The 18393-nt window shown below is 43.4% G+C and overlaps 1 protein-coding gene across 16 annotated transcripts in view; it reads right to left on the reverse strand.

The window, feature by feature from the left end:
- ZNF236 (zinc finger protein 236) overlaps positions 1 to 18393 on the reverse strand; it is a 121620-nt gene that overhangs the window by 2053 nt on the left and 101174 nt on the right. For 14 of the 16 annotated variants that reach the window (XM_053247167.1, XM_053247162.1, XM_053247155.1 and 11 more), the window contains 3 exons: positions 12071 to 12268; positions 10048 to 10177; positions 1121 to 1297 (listed from right to left, as the gene is read on the reverse strand). In XM_053247167.1, the coding sequence (XP_053103142.1) occupies positions 1121 to 1297; positions 10048 to 10177; positions 12071 to 12268 (505 nt within the window). Of the gene's footprint in view, positions 1 to 1120; positions 1298 to 10028; positions 10178 to 12070; positions 12269 to 18393 lie in introns of those variants that run through there. The other 2 variants (XM_053247169.1, XR_008306411.1) reach the window with 2 other exon arrangements.

Below are 18393 nucleotides of genomic sequence, written 5' to 3' on the forward strand. Positions count from 1 at the left end.
CTTGTAAGGGGTCCTAACTGTAAGAATACGCAAGATAGCACTGTAAAGAGCCAGCGTAGTGTAGTGGTTAGAGTGCCGGATTAGGACCGGGGAGACCCAAGTTCAAATCCCCATCCAGCCATGATACTTGCTGGGTGACTCTGGGCCAGTCACTTCTCTCTCAGCCTAATCTACTTCACAGGGTTGTTGTGAGGAGAAACTTAAGTATGTAGTACACCGCTCTGGGCTCCTTGGAGAAAGAGCAGGATAGAAAATGTTAAAATATATATATATATATATATATATATATATATATATATATATATATATATATATTTAAATGCCAGCATGGATTCAGGAACAGAAAAAAATAGCACTCTTGTTCAAAAATCACCACTTATAAATGACAAAAACTATGAAATGCAGGATCAGGATAGTGTTCTTGCACTTAAAGATGGGAAGTGCAAGCTTCAGACAACAGTGCTCTTCCCTATGACATCTTTGGAACTGTATGATTATCAGCTGAAACCTATGGTACATAACTGCTAGGATAGGTATGTATACTCACCGAGAGCTGGTTTTATTTTTTAAAAAATATGTATATAGAGAGAGTTCATAAGTTGTGATTGATCCTGTATTTTTAAGCAGCTTTGTAGTAATCCAAGTTCAGTTGCGTCTTCTTTCAAGAACTCAAATCAGTGATCGGTCTTTCCTAGAATTAGCAACCCTATTTTTCTCCCTAACATGTTGTGGTTTGGGGAATGGACTGTGGGATTTCTCATAGTACCCTGCCTGAGTCATGGCTGGGACTGGAAAGAATTAGGGAATCTACCCAAATGCTCCCTTAGCCTCAGCAGCAAGATTGAAGTAGTTGTCCTTAACAACATGACAACTGAATGACTGAGGTTCATATTAATATAAGAAAGAGTTATACAGCACAAATACACACACATCCTGCAACAATTATCCACTTCTGAATGCCAAGAGACAAAGGCTGGGAATAAAGAAGAACAAATACTTCCACTGCTCAATCCAATCCAATCCAAGGACATGAGAAATTCTGAGTCTTGCTGTAAATTACAGAGGAGGATTAAGCCCTATGGTATTCTACATAAATGATCATTTAGTGAATGTTCCATACCAGCATATCCGTGAGCTCGCTTCATATGAAGTTTCATATTGCTTTTCTGGGTAAAGCCCATTGCACAGTAATCACATTTGTATGGTCTTTCCCCTGTGTGTTTTTTCATATGAACCTGTAGTGCACTCTTCTGGTTAAAGGCTTTCTCACACAGTGTACACTGAAATGGTCGTTCTCCTGTAACAAACAGGAAACATTAACAGATAAAGTGCAAAGAGATGCACAGTGAAGCAAAACACACCAACCCACACCACAAAACACACATATAGGCCCTGACCTGCCTGACCATCCAGGAAAGAGATCTTGGAGCTACTATGGAAAGCTTGGTGAAAACAGCCAATTACTTCCCTAGCTATCTCCTTACTATTAATTATTATTATTATTAATTCGATTTCTATACCGCCCTTCCAAAAATGGCTCAGGGTGGTTTACAAAGAGAGATAACAAACAAATAAAAGGATACTAGAGGATGCAGCTGCCATTCTGATTCCTGAATCAAGGCCCAGCTAAGCCAATCTGCCACTGTTGACTAATGCTGTCAGATAATCCACCCATATCAAGAAATCACAGGCCTTCCTGTTAAATGATCACAACCTGTCACATTGTTGATTGATGTAAGCTTGGGCTTACACAAGTCCATTCTGATCAAGACATGATCGCAAACCACATCTAGAAAATCTAGAGGGCCAACTTTAGATCCTGTAGTTCCAGCCAACTGATGTTCTTCCATGCCCTCACCTCAGGTTTCCTGAACTGTCCAATCCTTCAGGTAGGCCCTCCCACTAGAACAATCTGGCATCTACAGAGACTGCTCCCTGATGTGGAGCCATTAGACTGCATCCTCCTCCCACCCCCCAAAGTCAAAGTGTATCCAATCACTAGTCTAAAGGTAGGCAATGATTCCACAAGACTGAAGCTTGCAGAGGAGCTTGAGAGGCAAATCTTGTTCTGGAAAGACAACAAAAGACTCTGCAAAGAACAAGTGTGAAACTTCAACCTGTGACTCATGTCCTGGCACAAGACCATTATGACCAACAGCTGTAGCTGAGTCGGTAGCCGAGTCATGGGGTCAGTGGGATCCCACGCCTGATGCGCTAGCAGGACCACCTTATTTCACCTGCCCTCTGAGGCAGAATCTTGGCAGCATCATGTCTGAGACTACATTAACCTGTTCTATGCTCTGCACTGGAGACAAAGAAGTCTTCCTTCTCACTGGTGATCACGTAACTGTGATGTTGCAGACACTCCAGGGTGGTGTGACGGGTTCCCTTGACAGTGACAATTCCCTGTTCACTTGCAAGTGACCAGATCAAGATATAATCCAGGTACAGGTAGAGATAGACCTCTGTACTTTCAGGCCTCCACCAAGGCCACAAGGTCATTCGAGAATAACCTGAGAGATGAAGTCAACCCAAACAGCAGAGCTGTTTGGGAAGTGGCTCTTTTAACAAAAGTACAGGGACAGCCGATATGCTTTTCTGACCCAAACATGTATACATGACAGGTCTATAGAAGCCAGGAAGTCCCCCTTTGTGTGACAAGTCACAACGGACTGCAGGTCATGGAATGAATTCAAGCTAGGGCAAAAGAGAGTAGATCTCCTGCTACCACACACTGCCTGATCCCTGTAGCTACTTGAGGTCAGGCTAAAGATTGTTCTTGTGCCCCATGGCAAAGGAAGGATGCAGAAAAAAGGGCACCTAAGAGAGCCCTTGATGTATGGCATACATCATACCCACTTTGGTATTACAGTCTATAAAAGTGAGTGCTGACCATCTGTGGGTCAGATGAGAAAACCACTGAAGTATGTATCAATGCTTGCCCCATCTGGCAAAAGGCAAGGCCATCTCATCTCTGGCTTCAACAAAAACCATCTTGTCCATTTCCCTTCATGGAGGGCTCGGGTGCGGCTGTGGGAAGCAACACTGCCTCAGGAGGCTGATGAAGGGCCGGAGAGTGAGGAGAGCTGATCCTGAGTGAAGCAATTGCTTGGCCAATTGGGGATGGGGGGAGAGAAAGAGAGCCGAAGTCTCGTGATAACTTGGAATCTCGCAAGACTGGACCCTGAACTCCTGCAAGACATGTAGAGGCTGCAAGGAAGTATTAAATGCCAGGCCGATGATGAGAGAGCCCCTGAGGATATGAAGGATGGCTCAGGAGTCCTAAATAGCTTGCAAGAAGGGCACAAAGAGAGAGGTAGAAGCAAAGCCAACCACAGTTTAGGAGAGATGAGGATCCAGGTGAAGAAACTTCTCCACTCCCCTGCACCCTCCATTGCCTGCTGAGGCCTCACCAAATTTGCAGGGAGGAGGAAGCAAAATCTGGAATGGGGGCAAACACCACACGCTGAAGCCCATCACCCACACATCTCTAGATGCTCTCCAAAGAGTCTGGATGCAGAAGGAGAGTTGACTAGTCTGGCCTCTGAACCCAGAACCATGTGCCAGTTTTGCAACTAGATGTTCTACCTAGCCACAATTACGGTTGTCACAGAATTGCAGTTTTCTTTAGGTCATCTAAAGACTGCTTTTGGAATAGTCTCAGAATATTTTCCTCCACCCAGAGGTAGACTGCTTGAGAGAAGACCAAATTAAGGACAGATGCCAAGAAGGCAGCAGCCAAGGCTTCAAAAGCCCTGTGCAGCACAGCATCCACTCTCTTGCCCCATGAATCTCTAGGTCCCTCTTCCACATCTGCAGGAATAATGGTTGAAGAAGTCAATGTCGCCACAGCCATAGGAACCTGAAGAAGCTCTACGGATGTGCATGAACAGTGGGAGGTTTGAAGATGGGGGGGGTGGACTTTAAGGGTGTGGGAGAGTGCACTCACCCCTCCCTCCGCTTTCCCCCCACCAGTGCTCGGTTTTTGTAAAGTCCTTTGGGGAGTCAGTGTACCTCCCTGCTGCCCCATCCCCTCTTCGGCCACAAGTGGCCGGAAGTACCTGGAGTGTGTGTGTGCACTCATGTCGGGTGGGCTTGAGCACACGACAGGTACTTCCGGCCGAAGAGGGGATGGGGCGGCAGGGAGGTACACTGCCGCCCCAAAGGACGGACAGGTAAGTGCACCCCCCGCCCTTAAAGTCTGACACCTCCCACCTTCTAACCACCCCTGCCCGGTTCCGTGCACATCTCTACTTTTAAGGACCCAGTAATGAACTGGACACAGTTTGGAAAAGCTGGTCCATTTGCTTATAAAAGAAGCCAGTTAAAAGAACCTAGGAAATGGAACCATGTAGTATTTGGACAATTCCTTGGAAAAAACTGTCTTCACCCCTTTGGATGGAAGGGCAACCACCTGTTCTAGCAACTTAGCTACCTCTTCTATGACCTGCAGCATGTGCATGTTTAGACTAGCAAGGTGAGGAATGCTCACCCTGAAGAAGCTTGTCCTGAAGGGGTAGAAGTCTACCCAAGCCTGTCTTCCCATCTCCTTTGATACCTTAGTGTTCAATGCAAAGGAAACATCAGATCACTCGGAAGAAGTAGCTACCTGTGCATCTGCACCCTCTCTTTAGGACTGGATGCCCTGGAGGTGCTGGGGGGGGGGGGTTTCCTTGGCTCTTCATACCAGAGCCCATTACCCTAACTCTGGGTGAAGGTCTAAAGGGGGAGGCAAGGAGTATGGGGGGAGGAGGAATGAATGGATGCATGGGCTATAGGATTTGTTCCCCCTCTTATTTAGATGTCTGGCCTCTGACACTTCCTTACTCACCAGGGCCTTGACCCATTGCAAAAGCTTGAGATAGGCCCAGGCCACAGAAAAATCAGGAAAGGGATGTGGTTGGGCCTCAAGCCCTCTATGACAATCTGGGCACCATTTTCTAGGGGTGTGTGAACTGGTTCGATTCAACCCCCAATTTGAGGCAAACTGGCCCAGTTCAAACTGGACAGCCCCCCCCCCCCCCCAGAGGGAGCCGGTCCGAATTTGAACCGGCCCGGCCCCAGTTCAAACAGAACCAGTCTGAGCAATGCTTGTAAAGGTGAGGATTCACCTCAAGCACAGGTGGGGGAAAACTTACTTTCCTGGCAGCGGGGGCTCCTCTAAGAACCCCCCATCAGCCTCCCCAATAGCAGCCCAGACCAGTGGCTGAGGCCCAGTTATGTGTGCATTAACTGCAGAACCCTCTGTGCATTAACTGCAGAACACAGAGGACATTAGAGTAGATAGCCCAGTGCTCTTGCTAGTGGGGAAGCGGGGGGGGGGGAGAGGAGTGTTCTGCTGCCAGCATCCCACGGCCATTGGGAAGGTAAGTCCCCCTCTCCCCCTGACCTTAAAGGAATCCCCCTTTGCTTGTAAAGGGGGGGGGAGTCCCCACCTGATTCCCCTTTACAAGCATTGACCTGAACTGGTCCACCCTGCTTCGGAGGTCAAACCTGATCGGGCTCAGTTCGGCCAGAACCAGAACCAGAGTGGGTCTGTTCAAATTTGAACTGCATCAGTAAATACTGGTTCCATGCACAGCCCTACCAGTGTCTCACACCAAAACCTTGCCCTGTGGAGTTAGTATTCATATGCCACTGTCCTGCACTGTGCCACAGGCACCTGTGCTGCTGTTCTCTGCCTACCTTCTATGAAGTGGAGAAGGTAGGACTAGTGCCCATTTGCCTGAAGCACACCTGGCTTGCAAACTCTTCTTGGCACTGGATGCAGATGTAACCATCTGCAAGCTAAAACCAACTACCAGCGTGTTGAAATGCTTGCTGGCTTGCCACCATATGTGGTACTGGATGCTGATGTGCCCACTGGTAGTGTCATACCCAGCCTACCGGATGGTGGAGCATTCAGCCCCACCTCCCCTCTTTGGCTTGTTGCCATTTCTGGCACTGGACATGCCCTCCAACCTTGTATTCGGCAGGAGTGGGTCAAAGTGAGCCATGAGATGCTGCCATGGTACAGAGCTGTGCAGTAACCCCACTGCTGAGGGAGATCCAGCCATCGCAGACCATGGCCAGAAGGAAAAACAACATCCCCACTCCAGGGGAGGGCCCAGTCCCACTCTAAGATGTGCTGGACGGTGGGGTGATGGGAGAGAAAAGAGAAGCAGGAAAAAATTATCTCAGCAAAGCTCAAGAAAAAACCTGCCAGCCTGCTCACAAGGAAGAGAAGGGAAGGGAAGGGAAGGGTGCCTTTTCTGCCCCAGGGAAGTGAAACTGAAGTGGATCTTTACTGCTATTCTGGGGGAGAAGCCATGCCAAAGGGTTTGCAATGCCTTCTGGAAGCCTAGAAAAAAGGCAGAGAAAAAGCTAACTAAGATTATCAAAGGCTTGGATCACCTTCTGTACAAGAAAAGGCTCAAGTATTCCCCCCCAACCCTTCACAAAAAAGAAGCAACTATGGTAAGATACGACAGACACACAAAACTATAAATGGTGTAGAAAGAGCAGAGAGAAGGAAATACTGACTTTGATATTCCCACAGTAAAACCGACTGACAAAGGTCTATTAGTGGCTATTAGCCAAGACAGCGAAATGGAACTTCATGTACATGTATAGCAGTGAACATCACATACTGGGTACAAACAAGGAGAGATCTTTAAGCCTTTTTATTTATTTATTAGACTTTTATCTCACCTCACTCAGATGGCTCTAGGCGGTTCACAAATATAAAAAACAGAATTAAAAAAGCAAATACCTGTTCGGCCTGGCCTTCCAGTGCTCTTAAATTGTTTTAAAGGGTCTTTGATGTTTGTGAACCGCCCTGAGCTATTTTGTAAGGGCGGTCTAAAAATCAAACAAACAAACAAACAAACAAACAAACAAACAATTAATTAATTAAAACAAAATTAAAACCATTTAAAAATCATTTCAGTAATCACTGAAGGCCAGACTAAAAATATATGTTTTAAGGGCTCTTTTAAAGGCTGCTAAAACTCTTAAGCCTCTAATATCCATAGGGAGTGCATTCCTCAGGCCAGGAGCAGCTACAGAGAAGGCCTGATCCTGAATCCTGCCAAGAGAGCTGGCAGCAGTCAGAGATGGACTTCTCTGAATGTGGTGGGGATCATACTGAAGAAGGCACTCTCCCAGATAACCCAGTCCTAAGCCATTTAGGGCTTCAAAGGTAATTACCAGCAATTGTATTTTGCCCAGAAACACATCGGGAGCCTGTGCAGCTGATTATAAACAGTCATAATATTGATGTGTTTTAGAAAGCCAAAGTAACTCCATTTTACTTAGAAAACCTCAGTTTGACTTAAAGTAACCTCAGGCCAGCTCAGAGCCATCACGGCCTCACATGATCAACGTCATTATCTCTCTCCACTAAATTGTATCTAAAGAAACTTGGTTCTCACATGATTCTCACTGTTCTTTGCTGACAGTTAAGAAAACAGGATGTAACCAAATAAGGAGTGATCACCAGATGAACAATGAATCATTCGCATGCGTACTAGATACTTAGTCCACCATTTTGTTGCCACGTATACTATGTCTAGGGTATCAGCATCATTCAGATTGTTTGTATAAATGTAAGATGCACCTATAACCAATTTGTAATCAGTCTGAGAGCGTAAGGCCCTCTGATTACCTGTTGCAACTGCAGTGCAATAAACGCCTCTAATTGATTCCCATTGAGTCTGTTTGATTGGCTAAAAAGCGGACCCAAGGACGAACCGGAATTCACATCAATTTGGTGCCGTGACTCGGATGTGACTTGGGTGGACAGTCTGACCCGTCACGGGACAATGAGATCCAGCGCGCCTCACAGCGTTTTGTCTGTGGAGGATTCTTATGGGCCCGGGACGCGCCAGTCGTCACAACGCGCCACATCTGGGAATCGAGGCAAGAGTGAATGAAAGTGTGAACAGAGAGAGTGAGTGAGTGAGAGAGTGAACGCCTCTAATTGATTCCCATGGAGTCTGTTTGATTGGCTAAAAAGCGGACCCAAGGACGAACCGGAATTCACATCAATTTGGTCTCTCCGAGAAACCCCAGAGACCAATCTGGCTGCTGCATTTTGAACTAACAGAAGTTTCCAAACAACATACAAAAGCAGCCCCAAGTACAACGCATTACAATAGTCAAGCTGAGAAGTTACCCACTTCACGATTTCATCTACTGCCTTGGCAAGTTCCCTATTCCAGGTCTCTACCAGGACATCACCAGAATCACCAGTAGAACCAACTCTAAAACCTTCCAAGGCCTCTTGGAATCTTATGGGATCAAATAACCTTCTCAGGTGGACCATCCTAATAGGTCCTGCACACCTGAAGAAGTGGGTTGTGGCCATGAAACCAACATTAACCAGATGGTGGTCTGTCCATGACAATGGAGACACTTTAGGAGTCCCCACCCATGATGCACCACCCTGATCTGAGCAAAAAACCCAATCGAGAGTGTTACCAGCTGTATGTGTTGGCTCTGGGACTAGTTGGGATAATTATAACTATGGGTATAGGCCCATAGTTGTCATGGCTGCTATAAACTCCTGAGTTAAACCAGACAAGCTAGTCCCAAAGTGAACACAGAAGTCTCCCAACACCAAAAGCTTGGGTGACTCCAACACCAACTCTGCAACCAGTTCTTTCAGCTCAGTTAGGGACTCTGTTGCGCAGAAGGGTGCTCAATACACCAACAGAATTCCCAATCTATCCCTGGTCCCCAGGCCAAGGTATAGACACTCAATATAGGCCAGTTCTTTGAGAGGGATTTAGGTAAGGGAGATGTTATTTTTATGGCTCGCAGCCACTCCACCCACTTCCGCATACCTGCTCCACAACTGAGTACCCAGCAGGGAGAGGCTGAGCATGAGGTGGCTAGTCTTTCCCAGACAGGCCTCAGTTGTACAAGCCAGGCCGGCTCCCTCATCCATGATCAAATCATGGATTATTTCAGTCTTATTTTGAACCAATTTGTCAGGTTCAAACTTGTCAGGTGCATGATCAGGTTCTGTGGGTAGTTGGAACTACTCAATGAGGACTGAGAACCTCAAAATGTATCTGGTTTGACCAATATTAAAGAGAGACTCCTGGGTTAGATGGACCTACGTCTGATCCAGCAAAACAATTCTTACATTCTTATTCCAGAAAGAATATCTTTAAGTCATCTATAAGTTTAAACTGAAACTATATGTAATTCAAAAGCACAGCTAACTTAGGACACTGCCACAATTCCAGTGGAAACAAAGTAGAAGTACTTGTCTTTCTGAACCTTTGCTGGGTGTGTGCGTGTATGTGTTCCATTCCAGGCTGCAGCTGCACATATGGAAACCATGATTTTTTCTCAACCGCAGATATGCGAATCTGAGGATATCAAGGTCCACCTGTACTTGTTTTGAGTTTTATTACATATAGAAGAATGCTTACTACCAACTGACTCTTCAGTCACTCATGAGAATACTGAAGCTTTTAGGAAATTTCTCAATACTTAGAAATATGAATTTTTGTACTCTTATATCCAAAAGAACCTGATTACTAGGAAAACTGAACATCTGTGCTTCCAGGATCCAATTGTCTCTATTCACTGGACCTCACTGATTCTAAAAATAAAAAATGTTCTCCTTAGAAAAATAGCATGGGACATCTTTAAAAAAAAAACCCAGTATCTTGAAATTATAGTCAGGGCACAGTCTTGAAAACTGTCAGTCACAAACTAAATAGATGTAGAAGCATAGGCAGAAAAGTTTATTGTTCTCTCAGAGTAGTACAATCACAGAGTCTGAATTTCACAAGTCTGTATTCTCCAGTTTGTACATACACCACAATATGAAGCCATGGATTGCATAGAATCCTCTTCATGTATCCAAGTGATCTCCTACATTTACTGACCAGCAGATTATTTCCTATACTATTAGAGTTCTGTTGTATTTTAACTTTTATAAACCGCCTTGGGATGCCTTATGAAAGACGGTATAGAAATTGAATAATAAATAAAATAAAAATAAATTCTCTGAGCAGTAAATGTCTAGTCACCTGTATGTGAACTTGTTACCTGTATGAATGCGGCTATGTCTTTCCAGTTGACTTGGCTTAGCAAAGGCTTTTTCACAAGTATCACATTTAAATACTCTTGGCTTCTGGGAACTTAGTGATGGTCCAGCCTGATGTGTCTGCATATGCTCCTAACCAAAACACACAGCAAACATTTTTGTGTTTCATTTTAACATACGAAACATATTACAGGACTAGTAGGTTAAAAACAAATCATGCTAAAGTACTGGGTTTCCTCCCACATATTATTGTTCTGGATGAGATTATCTAACAAACCATATTTCATTGGACTGTGAACATGAGCCTAAGGAGCTGCGCCTGAGCCTGTGTGATCCCTCCTCCACTCTTTCCTTTCCTTCTCCCCTTGTGTGCCTGGATGTGAGGAAGGAATCCTGGTTTGTTAAACACAGCATCATCTGAATCCAGGAACTGTGGTTGAACTATAGCTTACAAGCCAAAATATGAAACTGGAATCAGATTCTAGTTTCATCTCCTGATTTATGCATGCAAGGGGACGAGGGAGCATGTAAGTTCAGAGCTCCTTAGGCTCAGATCATCTGAACTGGATCTTTGTGAACATTTACAAAGTATAAGGCCAGCAATGATGAAATTCAGTCTGTTTTAAGAGGCCAAAACCATAACCCTTTATAAAGGCAGCACCATGCTAAGTTAAACACAATTATAAACCATTTTGGGGGGAAATGGGAAAAGAGACCATTTACAACTGTCTTGTTTCAGCAGAAAGAATGCTGAAAAAAGAAGCAGCCTGTCTTACCAAATTTCAGGCTTTAAAAGGAAAGAAGGCCACACTTATAGACATGTTTAGGAGCCACTAATAACCAGAATGAAAGTTTGTTTCTCTTTCCATAACTACAGAATTAAATACTAAAATACAGAATTTAATATATACTATGTATTTCTTCTATTTCTGTTCTGCTTCCTCATCAAGAAGTCCACAAGACTTCTCTCTCAATATGCCAGACAATTTATAATAAAATGCATGCAGATTTCTCCCTCTCTCCATGCAACAATGCTGTGAGGTAGGCTAGGCTAAGAGGAAGCGACTGCCCAGGGTCACCCAATGAGTTTCACAGCAGAATTGGATCTCAAGTCTCCCCAGTCTTAGTCCAACACTATAACTACAGCTGTATACTAGTTCTCATCAAAGAAATATCTCTGTCCGCCTCTTAAACAGGGAGGGAAAGGTAGCCAGCTGATTCTCTAAGTAAGGTGCTCCAGAGAGCAGGTGCAATACTTCAGTAAGATACTTCATGGCAGAGACTCCCCTGTAAAAAGAGAGTACTTGAGAAGAGGTGTATCATACAAATGCCAAGGCCGGCAATCTATTTCGGGCCATTCCATTATTAGAGACAAGTGGATCCTCCCATTCCATTATTGTTCCGAGCAGTCATTCTGTCTGGCATTCTGCTCCTCCTGCTTCCTGGTAACTTAAATTTCAGATGGGGCATATGTCTGCTTAAGTTAAGTTTTCAGTCTCTCTCACTCTCCCCTTTTCATTACAGATTACCAATGTGTACTGATTCTGTCACAACACAAAAATGAACTCAGATAGACAAAACTCTGATCGCATCAAGATTTCTTTGAGAGCTATGATTTAATCAATGCCTTTACGGGCTGAAGTACATCTGCAGCTTGTAAGAAAACAAACAAACTGAAAACTGTGGCAAGCAGTAGCTTGAGCAGAGACTGGATACAAAAACTGGAGAATTATGGGATACGAATGCATCAGTGGCACATCAGTAATAAAATCAAGTAATTGGCACCCCAATATCCCAGAAAAAGTGTAGATGGGAATAATTTTGTAGGCATTCCCATTCATTGTTAAATGAAAACCTGTTTATAAGGGTACGGCTAGCAATGCAGCAGTTCTTGGTTTTCAGCAAATACCACCATGCTGAGGCAGATCTTACTGCTAAAAATGAACACTCCTTTTCTCTAGACATAGAGGATAAAACGAACACATTTCATTTTCATTATAACAGTTTCTTAGCTTTATCACCTACCTTAAGGTGTGTTGCCCGTTTGAAGGCTTTATTGCAGATATGACAAACGTGGATTCTTTCCTTGCCATGAACTTCTTTACTGTGCTGCATCAGCATGGCAGTTGAAGAAAAGGTTTGACTACATTCAAAACACTGGTGCACACGGGGCTCCTTTTCAGCTTGAATACTTTTGGACAAACTTGGAGAAACCTCACTCACCTGTAACAGTGACATAAAATGTATACGGAAATCATTATGGGAAGCAAACATGTGTAAACCTGAACTCACGAATTATTTAACTAGTTATTTATTAGAAGGCCATGCTTTGAAGAACACATGATAACAGAACCAGTGATGATATACGCGTATATCATGTAACATTTAGTCCAACTCTTCAGTAAAATAGAATAGTTAACAATGAGGCAAACTACTATTTTTGACACTTGTTCTTCCCAGATTTTTTAAAAATTTATAATCATTGTTCTGTCATTACAAAACAAGACACAGATAAGAGATTAAGGAGGCACAATATATTTTCACTCAATTTTACAGAGACAAAGAATTTCTTACCTGTGAATTCTTGTTCCAGCAAGTGGCAGGAAGTTATTCTGCTCCTAGAACACCCCTCTGCACATGGACCAGCAAAGCAGGGCCAATTTGTCATTCATCACAGGAGAATGCCTCTCCCAATCCCCAAATGGATATACAACTTTAAAACATTGAAAAAACTGGGACAACTAATAAATAAACTAACAGGAAAGAGAAAAATAATCCCTGAAAGTCCTTGTCTGAAACTTATGTAGGAATGAAAGTGCTAGTGTTAGAAGGGAAGGTCAGAATACTCTTATGCCACTTACTGGAATAGGAATTCACAGATAAGAAATTCCTTCTTCTGACAGTGGCAAGAACATATTCTGCTCTGGAATAGTGCCATGACCACTGGAAGTTCCTCGATGTCTGTGTCTTCACTGGGACAATGCAGGGTGCCTGAAACACCCTGCTTCTGAAAGTGTATAAATGGCTCCCCTGTAGATTTCTTCCAAGAAGAGAGTGTGCTCACAACATTATTGAGGTAGCTCTACCTTTATAGAATGTGTTAAAACCCATATGGAAGGGCCTATTGCCTTCTATGATTGTAACTATCTGGAAAGAGGTGTCCTCTAAAACTTCTGTCAAGTGCCATATTTGAAGGAGAAAACTAAGTTCTCCCTCCTTAGTAACCTCCTTGGTCCTATTCAAAATGACTGCAAGGCCATCCAACAGGCACTTTAGCACAGTGGATTACCTATCCTTGGAGGCTTGTATCTGTCATTTTAGAACATGTGACTGAGCAGTAAGCTGTTGACGAGGATTCAGGCAGAACCACCTCTATATAAGCTACCTGACCAACACTAATGTTGCTGCATTATGGCTAGAATCAGCACGATCTCAGGCTGGAGCTTTAAAAGCTACAAAACCTGTGGCATCCAACTGTTTCTAGGTACTGATCTGTCATGCTTAGGTGATGCACTATAAACATCAGTTCTGTCCTCTGGGTCCTCATAATAATTTCCCACTCCTGTGAGCATTAAGACTGCTTTTTCACTATACGTCTATAGCTCTATAGCTCCCATTTGAACAGGGAAGGGGGAGGAAAGAAGGACAGAGAGGGATCTGAGTGGGATTGTTTATAATATAAGGGGCTTTGTATAAAAACAAGCTCAGTTGTACTTTGCCCACCTGTAGCTGGGAGATGCTACCTCCCAGGATAATTTACAGATTGGGTTTCCCTTTCTGGTCCACATGAGAGAGCAGAATACCCTTCTGCCACTCTTCAGGAATCAGTCCATCACATTCTGCCCAAATGACAAATGGTAAAACTATATCAGAAAAAAAGACAAATGCTTTCCAGATGTGAGCAAACCTTGAGTACAGAAATTTTCTTACCTGATAATTTTCGTAAGATTTATGTCTCCATCAATCCACTTTTCTGAGCACTCCCACTCTGTGAGCAAAGACCAGAGGCAATTCAAGCACAGTGGCTGAAAGCTCCAGGCTTAAACCCTATCCGCTACAGGCTGTTTCTTTGTTTGTTTGACTAGAGCAGTATTCCCAATGCTGCCAACATATTTAATCAATATGAATAAATGTTTTTTAAAATACATAAATTATTGCACTATTCTTGGAATACTAAATAAAAAATGTTAATTTAGTCAATTGCTTGACTGAACTCAATCGAGATTGAAAGAGACATTAACCTCCCAAAAAACAGGTAAGACATTCAATTATTTCTAGAGTGATAATTACTTTATTATTGTGGAAGTAGCAAAAAGTAGTATCAGGCAAGGAAGTTCAGAGCAAAGAACATTTGTAAGGAATTTTTTTTGTAAAAATGATATTGATCACACCTAAATGAGAAGTGAGGCAACTAATCACAGGTGAAACTTATGGAAGGATATGCAATTGAGGTAACATGGTTGCTAACACGGTCATATGGGATTGGCCACAAATCAAGTGAGAGCTGGTTTTGTAGCAAGCATGAATTGTCCTTTTTGCTAAGCAGGGTACACCCTGGTTTGCATTTGAATGGGAGACAACATGTGTGAGTAGGGGTGCGCACGGAGTGGGGTTTCTGTTTTGTTCTGAGCTTGGAACAGAATGCAAGTGTGTGGGATGTTCTGTTGGAACAACTGGTCAAGCCAGTTCTGATGGAATGAGCTCAGAACATTTCAAGTCTTCCGAGCACCATTTTGAAGGCCATTTTTCCCCTTGCTGACTTGTTTTGGCACTGGCTTACCAAGAAGCAAGGAGATCACAAGCCAACTGAAAGTCAGTACCAGAAGTTAGTACCAGCCAGTCAGCAAGGGAAAAGACAGGCCTCCAAAATGGTGCTCGAACACTAGAAACATTCTGACTCAGAACTGCGTCATTCCATTCTGAGCTCAAAACAGGCCCTTTATTTGAAAGGTGTCCTGTTTTAAACTTGAAACACTTGAAATGGTCCCATTTGAGTTGCAATGTTTTGAGCTCGAAACATTCTGCACATCATTAACTGTAAGAAACCCCTTAGGGGATGGGACCATTCTGAGAAGAGCACCTCTGTGCTTGCATGCAGAAGGTTCCAAGTTCCCTTCCTGGCATCTCCAAGATAGGACTGAGAGAGACTCCTGCCTGCAACCTTGGAGAAGCCACTGCCAGTCTGCGCAGACAATACTGAGCTAGATGGACCTATGGTCTGACTTGGTATAAGGCATCTGTCTATGTTCCTAAGCTCAAAACAAGACATGAAAAGAGGAAAAAGACAAGAATCAAGTGTGAGGGAAATAGTAAAGAATAACACAGATGGATGTTGGCTAAAGAAACATTATTTTCTAATACAGTACAAGCAAACATTGTTATACACAGAACTGCTATTCATTGTTTCGAGTATCCGTAGGTATCAAATAGACACCCGAGACCGACCTCATCTACAGATACGAAAGGGTTAAAACCCATGTACCTGAGGTTCCTCTGCAGTCATCTCTGGCTGCCATTTTGTTTGCAGGAACCATTTTGTGGCTCATTTAGTCAAAAACTTTTTTTTTAAAATGGAATAAAATCTGTGACTTTTTGGAACCATTTGGGACGTTTCGGGGGCATTGCTAGATGCCAAGAGAGATGTGGAGCATGGTAGAGCACTTTATTTGGCCTGTTTTCACTTTTTTGGGCAGAGGGGGCAGGTTAGTCTAAGAACCTAATCCAACAATCCCATAGACTCAATGCCTCCCTATTCACGGTTTTGTTACCTGCGGTAATCTGAAGGAATGGGGCCCTTATGGATGGTGAGGTCCACCTGTAGTTGCTGTTTAAAAACAGCTATTTATAATAAAGGGAAGAAGCTGCAGAGACTGATAAGCAAAACTAATATTTTGTTTATGTGGAATTATAATGAAAATAATAATAATATACAAAAATTATTTATCTCTACTAGAATCAGGAAACCAGTTATAAAGGCAACATATATGCTAGATAGATGTGCCAAAAGGTACAAAATAGATTGTGAAGGAAGGGAAGAAAATTGCTGGGAAGCTAAATGAAGTATCTGTATAAGTCTTCACTGCAGAGGACATTGGAGAGAAATCCACATGTGAATCACTGTTGCAGGCAGTATATCTGGAAAATTATTATTATTATTATTATTATTAGATTTATATCCTGCTCTTCCTCTAAGGAGCCCAGAGCGGTGTACCACATACTTAAGTTTCTCTTTTACAACCCTGTGAAGTAGGTTGGGCTGAGAGAGAGGTGACTGGCCCAGAGTCACCCAGCTAGTATCATGGCTGAATGGGGATTTGAACTCGGGTCTCCTCGGTCCTAGTCCAGCACTCTAACCACTACCCCATGCTGGCTCAAATTATGCTCAACAGAGCTTTTAACTGACAAATTAAAAAGTAAACTCAGCCAGAATGCCCTTAAAATCAGCCTTCTTAACTGATGACTCAAATGCAAGTGATCTAGAAGTGAGGCTTTTTAGTTTAGAAAAAGAGTGCAGAGATAATGATATAAATCTTTGAAATTTCCTCCAGACAATCTTGGAGGAAACTGATTATCTAGACCCATTTCAAACTGGCTTTCGAGTGGGCTATGGGGTGGAGACTGCCTTGGTCGGCCTGATGGATGATCTTCAATTGGGAATTGACTGAGCAAGTATGACTCTGTTGGTCCTTTTGGACCTCTCGTCAGTTTTCGATACTATTGACCATAGTATTCTTCTGGAGCATCTGAAGGGGTTGGGAGTGGGAGGCCCTGCTTTGCAGGGGTTCTGCTCCTACCTCTCGGGTAGGTTCCAGATGGTGTCTCTTTGAGACTGTTGTTCTTCAAAATCTGAACTTATGTATGGTGTCCCTCAGGGCTCCTCATTGTTTCAGATGTTGTTTAGCATCTTCATGAAACCGCTGGGAGGAGATCTGATGCAGGGTGCTATCAGTATGCTGATGACACCCAAATCTACTTCTCCATGTCAACATAATTGGGAGGGAGCATAACCTCCCTAAATACCTGACTGGAGGAGGCAATGGGCTGGATGTGGGATAACAAACAGACTGAATCCAGATAAGAAGGAGTTACTCATTGTGAGGGGTCAAAACTCGGGAGATGAGTTTGATCCGCCTGTTCTGGATGGGGTCACACTTCCCAAGAAGGAACATTTACGCAATCTAGGGCTGCTTCTGGATCTGAGCCTCTTCCTGGTCTCCCAGGTTGAGGCAGTGGCCAAAGGTGTGTTCTATCAGCTTCGGCTGATACACCAGCTGCGTCCATTTCTTGAGATAAACAACCACAGGACAGTGTACATATGGTGGTAACCTCTAGACTGGATTACTGTAACACGCTCTATGTGGGGCTGCCCTTGTGTGTAGTCCAGAAACTACAGCTGGTTCAGAATGCGGCAGCCAGGTTGGTCTCTGGGTCATCTTGGAGAGACCATATTACTCCTGTACTGAAAGACCTACACTGGCTGTCGATAAGTTTCTGAGCAAAATACAAGGTGCTGTTTATAAACTATGAAGCCCTAAACAGCTTGGGCCCTGGGTATTTAAGAGAACATCTTCGTTATGAACCCCACCGCCCATTGAGATAATCAGGAGAGGTCCGTCTGCAGTTGCCACCAGCTTGTTTGGTGGCTACTCAGGGACGGGCCTTCTCCACTGCTGCCCTAGAGCTTTGGAACGTGCTCCATGCTGAAATAAGAGCCTCCCCATCTCTGACAATTTTTAAAAAGTCTTTAAAGAAGCACCTATTCACCAAAGCTTTTAATTAAATATTGTTTTGACAGTTTTATCATCATTTTAAAATGTTTTAAAAATTTAGATTGTTGTAATGTTTTAACTTTTACTATGTCACTTATTTTGTTTTAACTACTGTTTTAAGTTTTTTGTTGTGAACTGCCCAGGGATGTGAGTTTTGGGCGGTATAGAAGTGTGTTAAAGAAATAATAAATAAAAAATTATGAATGGCATTTAAGGACTAGAGATATTTGTTTCCTCTTGCATAATATATGAATTCAAGGACACTGGTTGTTAATACATTCAGGAAGGTACTATTTCACATCATGCATAGTTAAATTATAGAATTAATTACTGCCAGCTGTTGCAAGAACACAGGCTCAATTTAAACACAATCCTGGCAAACAAGAAGAAAGACAGGTTGCTTACCTGTAACTTATGCTCTGGAGCTGATCCATTGTTAGTCATGAGAAATGGGTTACTGTGCCTGCACAAGGATCTCACGGATGGATTAACTAGCTCCTCTCTGGAGCCCCTCCCTGCTGTGCACTTGCTTTTCTCGGCAGCCGGGCTCCATTTCATCTCAGTTTCTTGGAGACCTGT

Source organism: Hemicordylus capensis, chromosome 4 (genome assembly GCF_027244095.1).
Source record: "Hemicordylus capensis ecotype Gifberg chromosome 4, rHemCap1.1.pri, whole genome shotgun sequence".
NCBI classification, from domain to species: domain Eukaryota; kingdom Metazoa; phylum Chordata; class Lepidosauria; order Squamata; family Cordylidae; genus Hemicordylus; species Hemicordylus capensis.